The following is an 18,497-nucleotide window of genomic DNA, read 5'->3' on the forward strand; positions in this document are numbered from 1 at the left end:
CCTTCCAGCACATTGCTGATATCTGTGATCTGAATTAATACTGCACATTTTCATTCAAACCAGTTTCCAAAACATGCTACCATTGTGATTTATATATTTGTATTTATTTGGTATTCCACCTTTTTACCTAGGCAAGGCACAAGGTGGATTACATGAAAATGGTACAAGATGCATTTGTTTATTTATTTATTTATTTTATTTATCGAGTTTTATATACTGTCGTTCGATTTTGCCGTCACAATGGTTTACAATTTTCGATGAGATACATTAGTTAAGGAGTTAAGTACATTAATAATGGAATCACAGTTAGTGTAGCATACATTAGATAAGGAGTTAACATATACATTATGAATGGAATAACAGTTAATGCATTAGTTGTACATATTTTCTGTAATTGTTACAGTTTGAGAGGGTTGCTAGGAAACTTTTAGGAGAGAGATCATGTGGAGGGCTGTGGTATGTTTTGTTCATGTGGAGGGCTGTGGTACGTTTTGTTCAGCTTGATGCACGATATCGTTTCTAAGTTTGCTTGGAAGCAAACCTAGAAGCGTGGGCAGGTGCTTGAAAGAGGGGTAAGCGTGGTAGAGGCAGGTAAGGTGTGTGAGGTTCAGGGATGGATGGAGTTCAGAGGATGTTAAGGTAGGCTTTAGTGAAGAGCCATGTTTTCAATTCTTTCCTGAAGGTTTTTAGGTTCGATTGGGTTCTTAGTTCGGATGAAAGAGTGTTCCAGAGTTTAGGGCTTCCGATGGTTATGGCTCTTTCACGAGTTGTGGTTAATTGTGTGGATCGGACGGGTGGAACTTTTAGGATACCTTTGTTGGTTGAGTGGAGGTTTTGTTGAGGTGCATGGAGTTCTATCGCTTTGCCTAGCCAGTCTGTTTGATGTCCATGGATAAGTTTGTGAAGTATGGTTAGAATTTTGTAGCCAATTCGATATTTTATTGGGAGCCAGAGGAGGGATATGAGAGTCGGAGTGATATGATCGTGTTTCTTTGCTCCTGTTAGTATTCTGGCTGCTGTGTTTTGTAGGATTTGGAGTGGACGTATGGTGTTGAGTGGTAATCCGAATAATAGGGAGTTGCAGTAGTCTAGGTTGGAAAAGATGAGTAGTTGTAGGATTGTTTTGAGGTCGCCTGGGGAAAGGCACGGTTTGAGTCGACAAAGTGTTAGTAGTTTGTGCACAAGGAGAGAAGTAGATACACTGAGCACAGATAAGGGAGGACTAAAACTGACAGCAAACAAATATTTCAGAGGCATATATTTTTGATGAAGGAAAGCCAGGCTACCAATTTTAGTGCCTGATTTGTCTGGTTTCCAAAGGTGAGGGGAGGAAGGGGAAAGAACAGCATTACAGTTACGGAATTACAGTGTACTGTATAAACTGAGGCATGAGGGAGATTAAAGTGACTAAAATTACGCTCAGTCAGTGGAAGAGTGCGGTTTGAATTCATGAATCTCAAGAGCAGGCAACCTATGTTTGTGTTTCCAACCTCAAGAAGCCTGAGATGAGGGTGGGGGCAGAGGTAAGAGAAATTACATCTAGCAACTGCCCTCTTCTCCCCAAGGCAAACTAAGGAAAAATATTAAAAAGAATGGCATGTAGTAACTTTTGCATGAAGCTAACTACTGGAGCTATGTTACTTGTCAATTATAGTGCACGTAGTTTGTTTAAAATCCAGCACTGTTTGGGCCATCCCAGTAGCTCAGTGGAAGTGCTGAGCCCTGCCATTTTTTTTAAAACCTTGTTGATGTATTTATTTCTTCATCTGTGTTAGGGTCTATCTTTTCCTGATTTCTTTTCCTGGCTCTTTAGTTCATGTTGGTCTTCCTGTATGTTATCAACACCATCTTACCACCTTCATCTTCCTCACACTTTTCCCTCCCTTCCTCTCTTCACCTTTCGCTTTGTGATACCTTTAATGCCTTACTCGGACACTCCCCATCTCCTGTAGCCCCTCCTATTCCTTCCTTCCATTTGGGCCACAGCTAGTGAGGGTAGAGAAGATGAACAGTGACAGCATGTGAGCAGCAGCATTAGACACACAAGGCTATATTCAATGCCATATTCAATGGCATTTATTTACCCAGCTAAATATTTCCACCACTTAAGTCCACTCTGGAACCCCTCCTACATTATCCAGCAGAATATTCATAGCTGGATAACTTATCAGCTAATGCTTGTCATGCCATAGAATAGTCCTGAAGTTGATTGGATAAAGTTTTCCAGCTATCTTTAAGATATTCAATGGTGTGGCTGTGTCACTAAATAGCCTAAGAATTTGCTGGCTAAATGCATCCAGCTACCTCTCCTGGGCGCGCAATTCTTTATTTAAATTCAGGCCCGTGCTAATAAGGAGGCACTAGGGACACTAGCGCATCCCTAACGCCTCCTTATTGGCGGAAGCAGCGGCTGTTAGCCGGCATCGGTTGTCAAACCCGCTGACAGCCACAGGTTCGAAAAATGGAAGCCGGTAAAGTTGAGTGTCCATTTTCCGGGCTGCGGGCAGATTTTTTTTTTTTTTTTTTTTAATTTTTGGGGCCTCCGACTTAATATCACTATGATATTAAGTCTGAGAGTGTACATAAAAGTATTTTTTTCTGCTTTTCTGTACTCTTGCCTGGTGCCATCTGAAATTAACTCCTGCCTTTGGCAGGTGTTAATTTCTAGGGATGTGAATCGTTTATCTGCGTTCATTCTTATTCATTTCCTGGCTAAAATTGAATTAACTACAACCGCCCACCCTCCTGACCCCCCCCCCAAGACTTACCAAAACTCCCTGGTGGTCCATTGCGCCGGCCATCCATTGCGCCTACCATGTGACAGGGACCGACCAATGGCACCGGTAGCCCCTGTGACATAGTAAGGTCAAAGGCTTTTGGCGCCATTTTGAATACCGGTAGCTGATGGCGTGAGTGCAGGAGATGGCTCCCGGACCCCCCTGCTGGACCACCAGGGAGTTTTGGTAAGTCTTGGGAAGGGGGTCAGGAGGGTGGGGGGTTGTAGTTAATTCACTCCTTTAGATGGCCGAATAATTTGGTGAAGATATGTTGTATTCATGGGGAATCGTGATACGTTTCGCTTCCCCACGAATACAATGAATATGGCTCTATACATTGCGGATTACCAATACGTTGGAAATGATTGCACACCCCTAGTGCGTGTTCCATGCGTTATTACCCCTTACAGCATAAGGGGTAATAATAGCGCGTCAAAAACGCGCGGCCAAACGGGGGCTAAATGGTGCACACGGCTGAGCACACCGTTTTATATTGGCCTGTTTGTAAGTCAGCCACAATGCACAGTTGAGGGACGAGGGCTGCTAGCTACCCCCTATTCCTTGCCCATGTGCTTCCTAATTACAGAGTACATTTAGCATGTTCTACAAGGGAGCGGCAGCAGGAAGACCACATGGGAATGTCTCTGCCGAGTCTCTGCACTGCAGCAGCGAAAGGGGAGAGAGGCATGGTCACCTGCAGCCTGCCGGCAGCTCCCATTGTTCAACTGGGCTCCTATCAAGAGACAGAGGAAGGGTGGAGTAGTAGATCAGGAGGGTTTCTGAAGAAGTGGGAGACTCGGGCTGTCCAAGAGCTCTCTTGAAATTTATTTCTCTTCTTTAACCAATCAGCTATGGTATTTCTGTGCTCCCCACCACCACCAACCATTGTACATTCTAGTCACTAATGCCATTGTGAGTATTTGTTCTTTTAACATGTAAAAATAGACCTGACTTTCTGTGTGCCTTCCTGCAAATATCAAACGGTAATGTTTTCAGAAGCAGGGAAAAGTGAGTTAGCTCGCTTTTCTTTCTTTCAAATAATTAAGCTCTTACATCTGGAGAAGGAACGAAGAGAATGATAGCGCATGCGGAAGAGCTTCCTCAATTGTATGCTGACAAATAGAAATAGAATATAGTTTTTGGAACTGGGAGGATAGATGTGTTTATAGGCTGTTCTTCTAAACAACATTTTGTGTAGTTGATTCTTTGTTCAATATTAAAAAAGTTACCTTTTTCCAAAAATAGCTTTTAACATGTCTGCCTCTACTCCTTTTTTTTTCCTAATCCCTCATAATTATTGCTGACTTTGTAATTTAATTTCTCTACTCCTGTTTAACTCTAGCTGTTGGCCTACTCTTGGCTAAATTGTGCTGCCTTTGGTTGCCATAGCACTTGTCAGTGTATATATCTCGGCGAACGTTTAGAGGGCAAATTCTTTCATGTATCTGATTAATTTTTAGCATGCAACAGTAGAAAATGATTACCCTTTGGCATGAAAATGGCTCTTCCATGGCAATAGTAACCCCCATTCTTGTCTTTTATTATTTAGCAGCTTGATACTGTATTCTGTAATGCTTCTGCTCAGTCTGTACTTGTTTTCGGTTATTTTACTGCCAACTTTTCAGTTGTGAAACTGAGTAACTGTGCTTCTTTTTCTTGTTTGAATCCTAGGTTCATGAGGGGTGACTACCACATTGATGTCTGCATCAATGACTACTTAGATGTGTTCTGCCCTCATTATGAGGATTCGGTACCTGAAGATAAGACTGAGCGCTATGTTCTCTATATGGTGAATTTCGATGGCTACAGCTCCTGCGATCACACTTCCAAAGGGTTCAAGCGGTGGGAATGCAACAGGCCTCACTCTCCCAACGGACCGCTGAAGTTCTCAGAAAAATTTCAGCTCTTCACACCCTTTTCGTTAGGATTTGAATTCAGGCCAGGCCGGGAATATTACTATATCTGTGAGTATACTGATGTTTCATGATGTGCAGCCGCTACGGAAGCTGGGGTTCGTTTTTCACCGGTGCTTTATGTAAATGTACAGCGCTGGCCTACATACACCATGGATACCTCCTACTAGCAAACGTAGATGTTAGAATCACCAGATATATTAGTAAGGAATTGAGTATAAAATGGATTAAAGATGTAGTTTCCCCGAGATTATATGTTAGACTATACTATGAACTACTACTAATTTTATGGGGTAAATGAAACAAGAAGGTGTTAGGATGTTAAAGAGAAGGGATGTGAGTTTTCCTTTTATCAGAATACTGGTGAAAGAATGTTTATGCATTACTTATGACTACACCATCACCTCCATCATACTCATTGAAGACCAGAACATTTTGATGATGACGTAGCTGCAAATGTTAGCATTAATGTTACTACTCAGGATGGCTATCTGGAGCCATCATCATTTTAAGTTGCTATTTCTTTAAAATATTGGCTATGGCTTCTATTCATGAAGGTGAGTTAACCAAAAATTCACCAAAATGTATGTATGTTTACCATAAGTCCCATTATTTTCAAAGGGCTGTATTCCCAAATTGCACATGTTTTGGCATGTTGATGCTTAACACATCTTCATGAATATTGTAGATGAGATCTTTTGTTACTTGTGCGGACAACTTCTCAAGTGTGTGAATATAATACTGTGCAGTTTGAATTTGTAAATTTTGAACAGAAACATATCTGGACATTTTTCTTTCAGTACTTTTTTTCCTTCTTCAGACCTGTTTGACAAAGGCAAAATGATGCTCGGGTGCATAGGGAGAGGAATGGTCAGCAGAAAAAAAGCAAGTGGTCTTGCCCCTGTATAAGTACTTGGAGACACGTCATTTAGAATACTATGTACAATTCTGGAGACCACACCTTCAAAAGGATATAAATCGGTTGTATTTGGTCCAGGGAGTGGCTACTAAAATGGTCCATGGTCCTACTTGAAAGCATATGGGGACTGACTTAAACAGGTATACCCTAGAGGAAAGGCAGGATATGGGAGATATGATAGAGACGTATATATCTCCGTGATATCCATGCACAGCAAGTGCATGGAATGAGGGGTCATGAGAGGAGGGTGAAAGAGGGTAGACTCAGGAGTAATCTAAGAAAATATTTGTTTACAGAAAGAGTAGTAGATGCATGAAACAGCCTCTTTGTGGAAGTGGTAGGGAGAAGGGTGGTATATGAGTTCAAGAAAGCATGGGACAAACAGGGGATCTATGAAAGAGCGATAGGGATTGTAAAGCTGAATAGTTGATGTGGATGGGCAGATTATATAGGCCGTATGTTTTGTTTTGGTTTTTTTTTTGTCCTCATCTTTGTTTGCTTTTGACATTACTTATTTAAGATATTCCATCAGGTTGCTGCAAAAACCAGTGGTTGCTCTTTCCTTGAGTGCTCAGGGTAGTTAGCAATAGAAAATGCCAAAGAAAACATTGTTTTCTGAAGTAGGCATGATCGGCCCAATTTTAAATGGCCATTGCACGTAAAAAACGGGAGTTACGAGCGTGGCTGGGCCTTGCGCGTGGTGCACACATTTTAAAAAGGGGCCTGACCGCGCATAACCCTCGTTACGCGCACAAGAGCTGGGCCGAAGAAAAGGGGCATGGCGGAGATGGAGGCCGCCGGTACAGTGGCCATTTGCTGCTGTGCTGGGGGATCGCCTGCTGGCAGCCTGCCGGCATGCACAACTTACTGCAGCTCAGGAGCTGGCGTAGGTTCAAAAACAAAGAAAAAAAAAGTTAGGGCCTTTCAAGGGGTCAGGGAGGAGAGGGGACGAGGGGGGAGGGTAGGTAGGGGGGTAGGAAAGTTCCCTTCCAGTCCACTCCACTCCTTAATTGGAGCGGACTGGAAGGGAACTGGGGGGGGGGCGGGGACCGATCTCATCACCGCACGTAAATTGCCTTTTTCAATCCCCCCCTTGTGTGCGCTGCCCTGGATTTTATAACATGCGCGCGCCGATGTGCATGCACTGGGTAAGCGTGCACACATGGACGCATGCGTTTGTTTTTAAAATTTACTCATTATAGTTGTAAAAATCATTTAAATGATGTGAACTACCATTTTTTTTTTTAAATGGTAAGGGGAGTGAGAAGGAACTTACATTGAACAAACTTTTTCCATGCTGTTGCACTTTCAGTGTCCTTATTTGACTGCTGTTTTATTGTGTGATCGAAAGGCATTCATATCTTTTCCTGGACCATTAGCAGAGCACCAAAACCAACTTGGGCAATCATGCACTTGCAAGAAAACGATGCATTTTATTCTCTTATAGGCAGCAGCACAGTTGCTTACTTGAGACGGTAGCATTCCACGCATGTACAGCTGGCACTTATATACAAGCTGGTATAAAGCTTCATGCACATCCTAATATTCCCTCTATAGCTGTAGCCAGGTCTCAAGTCGGTCTATTCTGGCTTCCTGCGGGACTATGCCCTTTTGAAGTTGTAGCTCTAGGCTTACCATGGTTGCCCTCTGACCAGCCTTTGCTGTTCTGGCTGTTCTGCCTCCCCGGCAGGTGCCACCTAGCAGCTCCTTTATTGTTGCTCTGTTTATCTGTCCCTTTCCAGCGTTTCCTAGAAACTTTTCTTTTTGCTTAAACCTCACCCTAATATGCAATGTCTGCCTCCATGGCTCCCTTAGAACTATATTGCCCAACAGCCAATTGGCTAAAGTGACATCACTTCCTTTCTCCCTTTCAGGTTTCCTCTTTCCAGCACCCTCTGCTTTCATGGCAGGCCAATATCTTATCCCTGGTCAGCTCCCAAAGAGCTTCTTCTTTGTGTTGCTGACAGACTTCAGACCCTGCTCCCTTTACCTAGGCTGCCTCCAGAGGTGCGGACTGTTATGCCACAATTGTCTTTGTGTTTGTAATTGAATTTTCTATGGAGAAATTCTAGTTTTCAGGTAAACTGATTATACGATACCCTTTATTGCTGTGCAACATTATATTGTCCTTTATTCTTTCTTTTTTTTAAGAGGGTGGATTTCAAAGGTAAACTGGCATGTCTTAAAGCTGCTTTCCATTGCCTGGCTGAAAGTACTCTTGGGCTTTCACAACACACATTTTGAGGGGAGGAATTTTTTGGTGTTTGGAGAATAATGTGCTGGGGTTGTATTTTTTAATATCTAAACAAGTTTTCCTTTAATGTTTTGCCAGCGCAAAAAACAGGTGGAAAGTCCTTGAATACTGTTAGCAGTTATGTAAGGGAAACTATGTAGTTTTATTTTGAAAATGAGCTGTGATGTCCATAGATTAAAAAGACCTATAGACTTGGCATCTAGGTGGCCTATTTAAATATTGACCTTTAAATAAGTTAGAAATGCATTTTCCTGATGCAGTATTTCTAATTTCTTATTCTTATCTGGATTTATTTGAAGGAGAAATTAACTCAGAGTTATTTTTCTTTTCTGTTCCAGTGGTCTGTAGGGAGGAAATATATTTGTACAATAAATGTGCAGGTCCATATTCAAAAGCATTTAGCCGGCTAACTCAGACGTTAGCCAGCTAAATGAATATTTGGGTACTTATTTGGTTAAATTCTAGCTGGCTAATAAAATAGCAGGCTAAGTAAGCAGCGTTCCAGGGCTGAAACTGGGAGGAGTTATGTTAGGCAGTAAATTAGCCAGCTAACTCCAATATTCAGAGTTGGTCAGTTGACTTAGCCAGCTAAGTCTGTTCGGGCCAATGAACTGTCCTAAAATTAGGTGGCAATAGTTAGGGAGCTAACTTTAAGATAGCGGGCTAAATCCAGTAGTGCAATTTTACTATTGAATGTACCTCCAAAGTTAGCCGGCTAAGTTTGTCTGAATATGGACCTTCAAACTGCCAGCAGTGTTAGCGCCTGGTTTTCGGCAAGGGCAAAACTTTGAAGGAGAATAATGTGTTTATTTTTGAAAATGCAGTTGAGGCGCATTATTTTTCTCCTTTGACCTAAACGTGCCCTTGGAAACTCCTCCTATCTGTGCGGGGAAAACAACAAACCTAGTTCTACCTCAACTGAGGGGGAGCAGTTTTATAAAATCCCAATTTATGCGAGTAAAACATTTTTTACTCACACAGATTGGCTCTCAAACTTGCCTCTAACCTACTAGCCTGAAAGCAAAATGCTCGGAAGCCAGGTGATCCTAACATGAAAAAAAAATATGCAGAAAGACATTTTCCAGTCAGTTAGAAATGGGTTAAAACTTGTTAAAGTTCTGTTTTTTTGGAGCAGGGGAAGGGAGGTACATACCATAGTCTGTTTTTCTGGGCAGGATATAACTCCATATCCGATTGGAATGTATTCAAAGGCAGCAAAATTGCTAGTGGCATAGCAAAGTGTGACCCATTTTTGGACAATTTAATGACACTTACTCCATTACTGCTATTTGTGATATAGTTAAAACATTTCGTTTGACTATGGGAGAAGATAAGTCTCTCTGCATTATTCAAATGTCAAAAGAAAAGGGATGTTTTGAGTGTAGTAAACTAAACTAAAGCTTAACGATATTCTCAGATTCAAAACAAATATACAGCTCCTTGCATAATGTACACAAGAATCCTAAAATAGAGCAACAAAATGAGAAATGTAATGATTTAACTAGTAAATAGTATGACTTTACAAGATTTTCTCTTAGCATTCACCCACAGAGCTTATGGTTGATTTCTTTTCATATATGAATTAATTTCAGTAGTATTTCATTAAATATCAGTCTTCTTTCTCATCTAATACTGTCATTTTTCTCTCAAGGGCTCCTATCAAAGTAATTATTCTCAAGATCTTTGCGATATCAGATGCTTTCTTCTGCAAGGCTGAACTACTAAAATTAGTTTTGTTAATCAAAAAGTAAAATAGCACAAAATTAGCCGAGGAGGGATGTTACCTTAATAGCAGTGTATTACCCTGGAATTCATCAATGATTAAATTTGCATTCATGTTTCAGAGGTGTATAAGAGTACCTGCTCTTCTTTCCTGTTTGGTAGTTCTGAGAAGACTGATCCTTTCAATCTGAAAATCCACCCTACAGTATAGCAGGGTATTTAACAGAAGGGTCCCATTGAAGGGCTTTATTTTGTGATAACAGTAAAATGCAAGGCATGTCCGGGATGTTCATATCTGCGTCATGGAAAGCTTCTCCCCTAATGTGTTTTGATTGAAGAAGATAGTAAAATCTCAATTGCTTGTTCAACCAAAGGCATCAACATGTCCTCTAGTACAGGATACTTGGCTGTCAGAATGACGTAACGTTTCTCATTACCCCATAGAATGGTGTTTCATCTCATCAGACATGACACCTCTAACCTCAGCAGACTCACGGTTTAAGGGCATGAGACTCGTTTTAATCACTGTTTTTCAGAAAGAATGACCAGGTCAGGTTTGTCAGTGACTCAACTGTTTAAATGCTATGGTCAGGTGTATGTAGCTGGGCTTAGGGTAGAACACGACAGCTAATCTACCGTACTTTCTCCCTAGAATTGTATTGGCATTCACATAAGGTGAATTTTCAAAAAGTCATTTATGCATGTAAAATGCACTTATGCTCAGGGAGCTTACTAGTGTTTGGGGAGCCTACCAGCGCTTGTAATTTTCCCCAAGGACCCAAGAGGAGGAAGCGCTTCAGGCAGTGAAGTGGACGGCCCACCTCCAGAGGCATCACTCAAGGCCCCCGGAGGAATAAGAATCAGCACAGTGGAGTGCTAGTTGGGGAGCCTACTAGCGCTTGTCATCTGCCCCGAGGACCCAAGAGGAGGAAGCGCTGCCATCAGTGAGGTGGATGGCCCGAATCTGGAGGCATCACTCAAGGCCCTCAGGGGAATAAGAACCAGTGCGGTCGAGTGCTGGTCAGGGAGCCTACCAGCACTTGTCATCTGTTCCAAGGACCCGAGAGGAGGAAGCGCTGTGGGCAGTGATTGGATGGCCCAATTCCGAAGGCATCGCTCAAGGCCCCAGGAGGAATAAGAAGCAGCTTGAGGCGGCCAGCAGCTGCTGCTGGTGAGCCTAAGCCTCACACAAAAGGGGCGTGCCCCTTATTGACATTTTTTTTCCCTTTTGTTATCGTTATGGAGAGAAAAAGGAAAGGCAAGATTTCATCATCAGGCTCTCCAAGTCCAGCATTATTAAGAAGACCCATGGATAGTCATGTGTATCTACCTTACCCACAATGGCAAATAAATTTTACAGCTGACGAGGCAACCTCCTTAAACCCAATCCCTCACCACAGAAGCCAAGTGATGAGCTGTTTAGAGTGGTTATTGGCTCTGGATGATTAGGAACTGGCATTTCTTTGGAAAATGTGAGTACAACCAACCTAGATGATGTGGTTCCTCAGAACTCTAGCAGGATTCTACCTGCAGGTGCCTTGCAAGGACCTGGGGCAGCTATTCCTACTCCTGTGGCCCCTTGTTTTTCGGCTTCTGGGACTTCATATGATGGAGAACCAGAAGAGGTTACTTTAAAGGATATTTGGAAGGTAGTTAATAGAACTGATAATTCTCTAGTGAAGACGCTTACTGTTCTGTGTTCTTTCCCAGAGGGATCAGCAGCAAAATTGTTACTTGAACTCTAGAATGGGAGTTGTAGAGTCTCAATTATCCTCTATTGGTGATACTATAAGCATGTCAATTGTCGATTGTCTTCACAAAATGAATCAACAGCAATGGTTAAGGGTAACTTAAATATTCATTATTTGGAGCTGGTGAAAAATCGAATTAGATTTAGGAATTTAAGACTTTTAAATTTTCCTAGATCTAGATTGCTCTCTGGGAATGAGTTTTTTTAAACATTATCTTAAAGACGTATTACAATAGCTACTTGATAGAGCATTTCCTTTGGTTAATTGCTGTTATATACCTAATTTGTTGAGAGTTCCAGAGACTGACAAGGGAGCTTCTGATTTGTTTTGCCCCTGTATCTAGCCCTGATTTCTCCCAGTTTCTTCAGGAAAGCGGTATCGCCTCTGGGGCTATGCTGGTAGTATCTCTTTTTCTTCTGAGATTGATAGAGATTTGGTATTCCAACAATATTTTAAGTATAAGAATTCATTATTCCTTGGCCAAAAAAGTTTGGATTTTCCTGATATCTCTAGGGAGGCACAAGCTAAGAGGAAATCCTTTTTTCAATTAAAGCAGCACGAACTGTCTATGGGAGCAACTTTTTTCCTGAAATTCCCCTGTAGGTGTCTGGTAACATTTAGTGGGAATAAGTACATTTTTTTGGAACCCTCATACTTATTAACATTTATTGCAGATAAATCCCAATGATCCATATTAGGGTGCTGAATTAAAAATTATTTTTTTCTAATTTTTCCTGCTGGTAGGCTTCTCCTTGTAATATGGACGATAAGATTTCCTTTACCGCCGTGAAGTAGAATGAATATCTTAGAAGATTATTATATTAGGTTCTTATTTATTTTTTTTTGTTTTATGTCATTATATTTGATGTAAAACTTAAAGTATACATTTTTTAAAAAATGCACTTAGGTAAATCCAATGGCTAATTCAATGGCATATTAATGGGTAAAGTGAATTTACACCTGTTAAGTGCGCGTAAGTGCTTTTGAAAATCAGATTCCGGGATGGTAATGTTCAAACTGGCACATGGATGCACACTTCCGCATGTGTATCGGCACACACCCAGGGACGTGGCTGTTTTTATAACTTGCACGAGTATTATAAAATAGCCTGGCCATGTGCAAATGTGCGCACAATTATAGGCATACGCCTAGCTGATTAATCTGGTTTCTACCACGTAAGTCTGGATATTTTATAACCGGTGCCCATCCACACCGTTGCCACACCATCGCCAGTTCTTCCACCAGGTTGCCCCGTCAAGAGTTAGGTCCTTGAAATCCCCTGATTTACCAGCCTGCATGCCCCCAGTTATCCCAGACCTTTTAAACCCATCAGAAATGGCTGGTTTTAATTTGTTTATTTTAAGGTATGCCTCCTCCATGGCAGAAGTATTTACACGTACGTCTCTTGGCTCTGCCCCCTGGAACACCCATGCCCTGCCCAAACCACACCCCTTTTAAAAAATCAAGTGAGATACGCATGCTGCAGGAGGTACACGGCGCATGTAGGCAGCTTTTAAAAATATGCGTGTGTATCTCCCAATTTTGGTTGCGCTGAGCTCTTAAAATTCAGCTTAAAGGCTTAAATCAACATGAATGTTGCTCTTTCTTCTTTGCTCATTACTAAGAATACTCGCTTGCATACTTTCTCTCACCTGCATGGAAGCATGCACAGGGAAATACATTTGAAGGAAATCAATGATTTCTTCCCTTTTTTTCATTTTAAATTGTGCTTTTTAAAAGAGATTTTCCCTTTAGTGTTTAAAAATTGCAGACTAGTGAATGTAATTTGAAGAAATTTACAAATGATATGGCTTTGTTGATAAAAAAAAAATATATATATTGATTCCCAAGAAATATTCTATATATTATGCTAAAAAGATTAAATAACTGCTCCAGCCCACCTTTTTCAAGGACTGGTTGTGGCTGTGAATGCTAAAATTGAAATCTCCCCTAGAAGCCCACGAGTTAAGTCATGACATTTAATACTTTAAGAATGTAGCTATTATAAGTAACTTTATTACTTTTGTAATAAATGGAACTCTTTAGCAGCTTAGTTTCCAAACCAACTTTAATAAAATATAATTGGACTGAGTTAGAGGTACGTTTCTGCTTTGACATCCCCCTCCTTCGAAAGGCAATTCTTCATAGACTTGTGAATGAATTCTGTGAGCTGAGAAATGATCGCTAGCTGAAGAAGGCTAGGGGAGGACTGTTGAAGGAGTTGAACAAAAGTTTTCATGTGCTAATTGTGCTTTCCTATTGGGAAAATAGCTGTTTATTACTGAGTGGCCCAGTAACCTTTCGAATAGGATCTGTTCAGCAGAAACACTGATGTTGCTTTGACAGCAGTGAGCTTGGACATGCCCCTTCATTAAGAATCTTGTCTTTGATAGCTGGTCCACCCAAATCACTTGAGATATGCCTTCTGAAATCAAAGCTTTAGAAATGGTTTTGATAGAAGTGCAAGGGTGTATTTTTTTTTTTTCTTTGCAGGCCTGTGTTTTTCTTGGATGGACAAGCAAGGTGACCTTTAAAAGGGTGCTCGTGCCTAGCCTAGAGTGTAGATTAAAGGACTAGTTGTTATTAAAAGAATTACAGTGGACCTGTTAGAGAAAACATGAACAATCACTGGAGCCTAATAGATTTTGACACTTGTGGTCTTTAAATTCTCCAGGTAATACTAAAGAGCAGTAGTACCTATGCTCTTAAATAATATATCAGCTTTGCTCTCTTCCTCCTACAGTTGGCTTTTTTTTCTTAAGGCCACATTCTTATGTTCTGTAAAGATAAATTTAAATTTTATACATTACTGTTTTCTAGAATAAAGGATGTAAAAGTCATCCCACCTGGGGATGATTCTTAGTTACAAAATCATTAAGATCAGCATTTTGATTTACTAAAATCTATGAAGGAGGAATTAGATGAGAAGTTTGCAAAGCTGTCCCTCTGTAGCACTGAAATAAACATCAGGAAGAAAATGTAATCTGCTCAAGGACTTATTTGTTGTTCTCACAGACTTATTTAAGAGTATTTTTTTTGTGCTGCTGCTTAATGAGGGGTGACTAAGTGAATTAAAAGTGGTCTCTACTGGTAGAGTTTTAGCTTGGGAGTGTGATTTTGAAAGGGTAGTTCATTTAGCAACATTCAGGTACAGTTAAAGCATAGCTAGGAAAGCTGCTATTAGAGTCCTTGCAGTGACAGAATAAAAGTCTCAATCTTTTAGGGAAAAAAAATAAATGACTGCATATTTATCAGCTTTTGATATTAGGCTGTAACACATCAATTGGAGCGTGAATGATATAGAGATATGAAGTCTAGACATTGTATGCTATGCCTTTACCTTTATTAGTTACTTCCTATGTATTCTCTTAAGTTTTGCCTGTTTTTTCCCTTCCCCCTAAGATTGATGGCTCATGATCTTGGTAGCTTAGTGAACTGAGTTAGACTTTTTTTCTTTTGTATGTTATTTCTTAGTGTTTCTTTTATCCTTTTTGCAATTGGACATTTATAAATAAAAGGACAAAAAAAAACACTTTTGATACTAACTGCACTCTTATCTTACCAAGTTTTAAATCGGGAATCATTGCTTTTTTTTTTTCTCTTTAAGGTCCAAAAGCCTGTTTAGAATTACCCCAAAAACATAATTTGGACAAGAAATCAAGGGAGCAGCACTCTTCAGAATACTAAAAATGTAGTTGTTTATCAATCTGGTTTTTGAACATACTAAAAGAGTTAGCTTGCTCCGTTACACGTAAGCACGGTGAAACACTGAACAGATGTTGGACTGGCAGTAGCATTCCAGTGACATTTAGAATAGCATGATGTTCTCCATTATTGCTTCGCTGTCGCCCATATGTTACTCTTAGTGTGCCTCTGGCTATAACGTATTGAGATCATGCTTGGGAGCCGATATAAATTCATATACGATTACATAAATTTCAAACTATTATAGAGCATCTTATGTAGCGTGAATGATCCTGGAGAGGAGGTAAGCAAGCTGGCCGGCTGGAGAAGAAAACCAAAGCAGTGTGATGTTTCGGTCTTGGAACTGCAAGCTCTGGAGGGGAGGGAGGGAGAGTGGTGATGATGTCATAAGCAAGCTTCCGTTCAGCCGACTTGGGAGAAGAGAGACTTTCACTGCGGCAGAACGAAGAGGAGAACCTCTCCCGCTGCGGGGATCCGCTCCGCTGTTCCACATCCCAGAAAGAGCTGCCACTCTCCATCCCCGGCCTAGGAGGAGATCCTGCCGATGCCAGGGCCCTTACACAGGAAGAGAGGTTGCAGCTGCTGCCCATCTTGGGGAAAGCAAAGTGGGGTGGGGGAGGGGGAATGGGGCAGAGAGGCCGAAGAAAGAGAGGGATATGAGTGGGGAGGAGAGTTAGGGAGGGAGAATAAAGGCAAAAAAAAATAAAAATAAGAAAATAGATCAGCAAGCTATGAAAAAATACCAAAATAAAGAGGAAAAAAGGAACGATTAGTGCCAATGCTCCCGGTTTCTGCTCCTGGTTTATTAGCAGACGAAAGGTCAGCGTCATGTCCCTGTTTGTAAGCTGTTCCTGTTTCTGCCATGTTCGGCAGTTCAATTTAAAGGTCTCAGAGACACCATTTTCCCTAGGGCATCGGAAGAGGTTTGCTCCTGGTGTTCCACAGAATCTGTTGGCCTATCTGCCTACCTATCATCATCTTTGCTCCTGCAACACACAGCGGTTCAGACTGCAGTCTTCCTGATGCCATTTTCGTGATGCGTTTGAAAGGAATCGGTAAGACTTGAGATTTTTAGTTTGACATGCACAAAGCGGTTTGGCTTTTCCCTTCCGATGGTGGCGTTGGGATCAGCTTTGTTGTATCAGATTCCTCCATTTTCTCGCATCAAGGGTCTCCCCTGAGGAAGCCTTTTCGGCGAAACAAGGTCCTTCTTGGGATTTTTTTGGTTGACCCAGCATTTGAAATACCATAATCTGGTGAAGCTGCTATCAGGATCTTCTGATCTGACTCCTAGATTCAAGATATCTCAATCTGGCGGAGTTGCTAACGGGACAGTTTTGTTAATTCTTAGGACCAAAGAATCTCTTGAACTATTCCAGGATGGAACATATTGTATAAAGTGAATTAGTTAGTTGCAAGAAGACACATGCTGCTCTAAATAGATGTTTTCAACACACATTTTTCAGCGTGTACCCTTTTTGGTGTGATAGTTGAAATCCTCGTGTTTATGTGAACGTTTGATACACTGGCACAGATGTGTAATGAGTTCTGTGTTTTGTCTGTCTGAACAACTTGCACCCTTTCTTCAGTATAGCTCAATTGTATTTTTACATCTTGCCCATTTTGGTTTTGATATGGATTCATTGCTTGAATGCTTGTTACCTTCACAATAACATTGCAACCTTGCGTAGCGTCTACCAAAATCAATATATTGTATCTACTTAACAGTTCAGAGCTGTTGTTGACAAACATGCAAGGTTTGTATTAGTGATTGGTAATCTGTGTCTAATTGCAGAGTGTTATCAATGTTTCTTGATCTTGTTTGTATAAGTTGTGACCAGTATGCATTTTGTACTTAAAATATCCTTTTTGATATATCTGATTCTGTTGTGCTCCTTTTTTTAATCCATTAAGTGCAAATACAATTTTTTTTATCTTTCATATATTTATTATTTTATTTACAGTTCTTATATACCGCACAATGGGTAGGGAACTATCCGTCTAGGCGGATATACATTAGTGCTCTTTTACTCTGTTTTTAGTTGTGTTTCTTGAGCACTTAATATTGTATGCACACAGCTCATGTTTTTTGTTTTCTATTTATCTCTCTCTCTCTATATATATATATATAATGATGATGCAACCCACCTATGGGGCACACCAACCAATTACATAGATGGAAAGGGGGCCGCTGCTTGCTCACCCCTGATATGAACACAAGATTTGCCATAAGGTCACGAGTACTTGGCAGAATCCCAAAAGGTGGATAGATTCCATGTTTATCTCAGGAACTTGCCCAAACATTTTTTTAAATCCATCTACAAAAAGAGCTTTTACCATATCCTGTGACCATGAATTCCGGAGCATATTTATTTATTTATCTTTATATTCCACCTTTCAGCCACTATTATGCATTGAATAAAAACAAATTCACTTATTCAGTGCATGTCCCCTAGTATTTGTACTTTCTGAAAGAATAAGCAATTGATTTGCGTATACGCATTTTACTCCACTTATTATTTTATAGACCTCTATCGTATCTCCTCTCAGCCGTCTCTTCACCAAGCTGAAAAGCCCTAACCTCTTTGACCTTTCTCCATAGGGGATTCATTCCATCTCCTTTTATCATTTTGGTTGCACTAATTTGTACCTTTTCTAATTCTGCTATATCTTTTTTGAGATGTGGTGATGAGAATTGCACAAAATACTCAAGATGAAATTGCACCATGGACAAATAGACAGGCATTATATTCTCTATTTTATTCTCCATTCCTTCCCTAATAATTCCTAGCATTCTAGTGCTTTCTTGGCCACACTGTACACTGAGCAGAGGATTTCAACATAATATCAATGATGCCTAGATTCTTTTCCTGAATGGTGACTCCTAATGTGGAACCTATATTTGAGTTGCTGTTCTCTAAGTGCATAAATTTTCAATTGTCCACATTAAATTTCATCTGCCATTTGGATGCCTAGTCTCCTAGACTTGGAAAGCCCTCTTGCAATTTCTCACAATCTTCTTAATTTAAGAACTTTGACTGATTTTTGTATCATCTGCAGTTTTGATCACCTCACTCATTGTTCCCATTTCCAGATAATTTTTATAAATATGTTAAAAATTAGTGGTCCTCGTACAGATTTCTGGGGCACTCCACTATTCACCTTTCTCCATTGAGAAAACTGACCATGTAGCCCTACTTTTTTTTTTTTTTTAACCAGTTCCTAATCCACAATAGGACATTGCCTCCTATTCCATTACTTTTTAATTTTTTCACTAATCTCTCATGAGATACTTTATCAAACACTTTATGAAAACCCAGATACACTTTAACAACTGGCTCACCTTTATCCACATGTTTATTCATGCTTTCCAAAAATGTAGCAGAAGGTGAAGCAAGACTTCCTTTGATTAAATGTATTTGTTCCATTAAACTATGATTATTATTCAGTAATTTT

The 18,497-nt window shown here is 40.5% G+C and overlaps 1 protein-coding gene across 5 annotated transcripts in view; it reads left to right on the forward strand.

The window, feature by feature from the left end:
• The window catches only part of EFNA5 (ephrin A5), a 525,631-nt gene that overhangs the window by 392,290 nt on the left and 114,844 nt on the right, over window positions 1–18,497 (forward strand). For all 5 annotated transcript variants that reach the window (XM_029572206.1, XM_029572233.1, XM_029572238.1 and 2 more), the window contains one exon: window positions 4,449–4,741. In XM_029572206.1, coding sequence (XP_029428066.1) covers window positions 4,449–4,741 — 293 coding nt within the window. The remainder of the gene's footprint in view (window positions 1–4,448; window positions 4,742–18,497) is intronic.

The sequence above is a fragment of the Rhinatrema bivittatum genome, chromosome 1 (genome assembly GCF_901001135.1).
Source record: "Rhinatrema bivittatum chromosome 1, aRhiBiv1.1, whole genome shotgun sequence".
In the NCBI taxonomy this organism is placed as follows: domain Eukaryota; kingdom Metazoa; phylum Chordata; class Amphibia; order Gymnophiona; family Rhinatrematidae; genus Rhinatrema; species Rhinatrema bivittatum.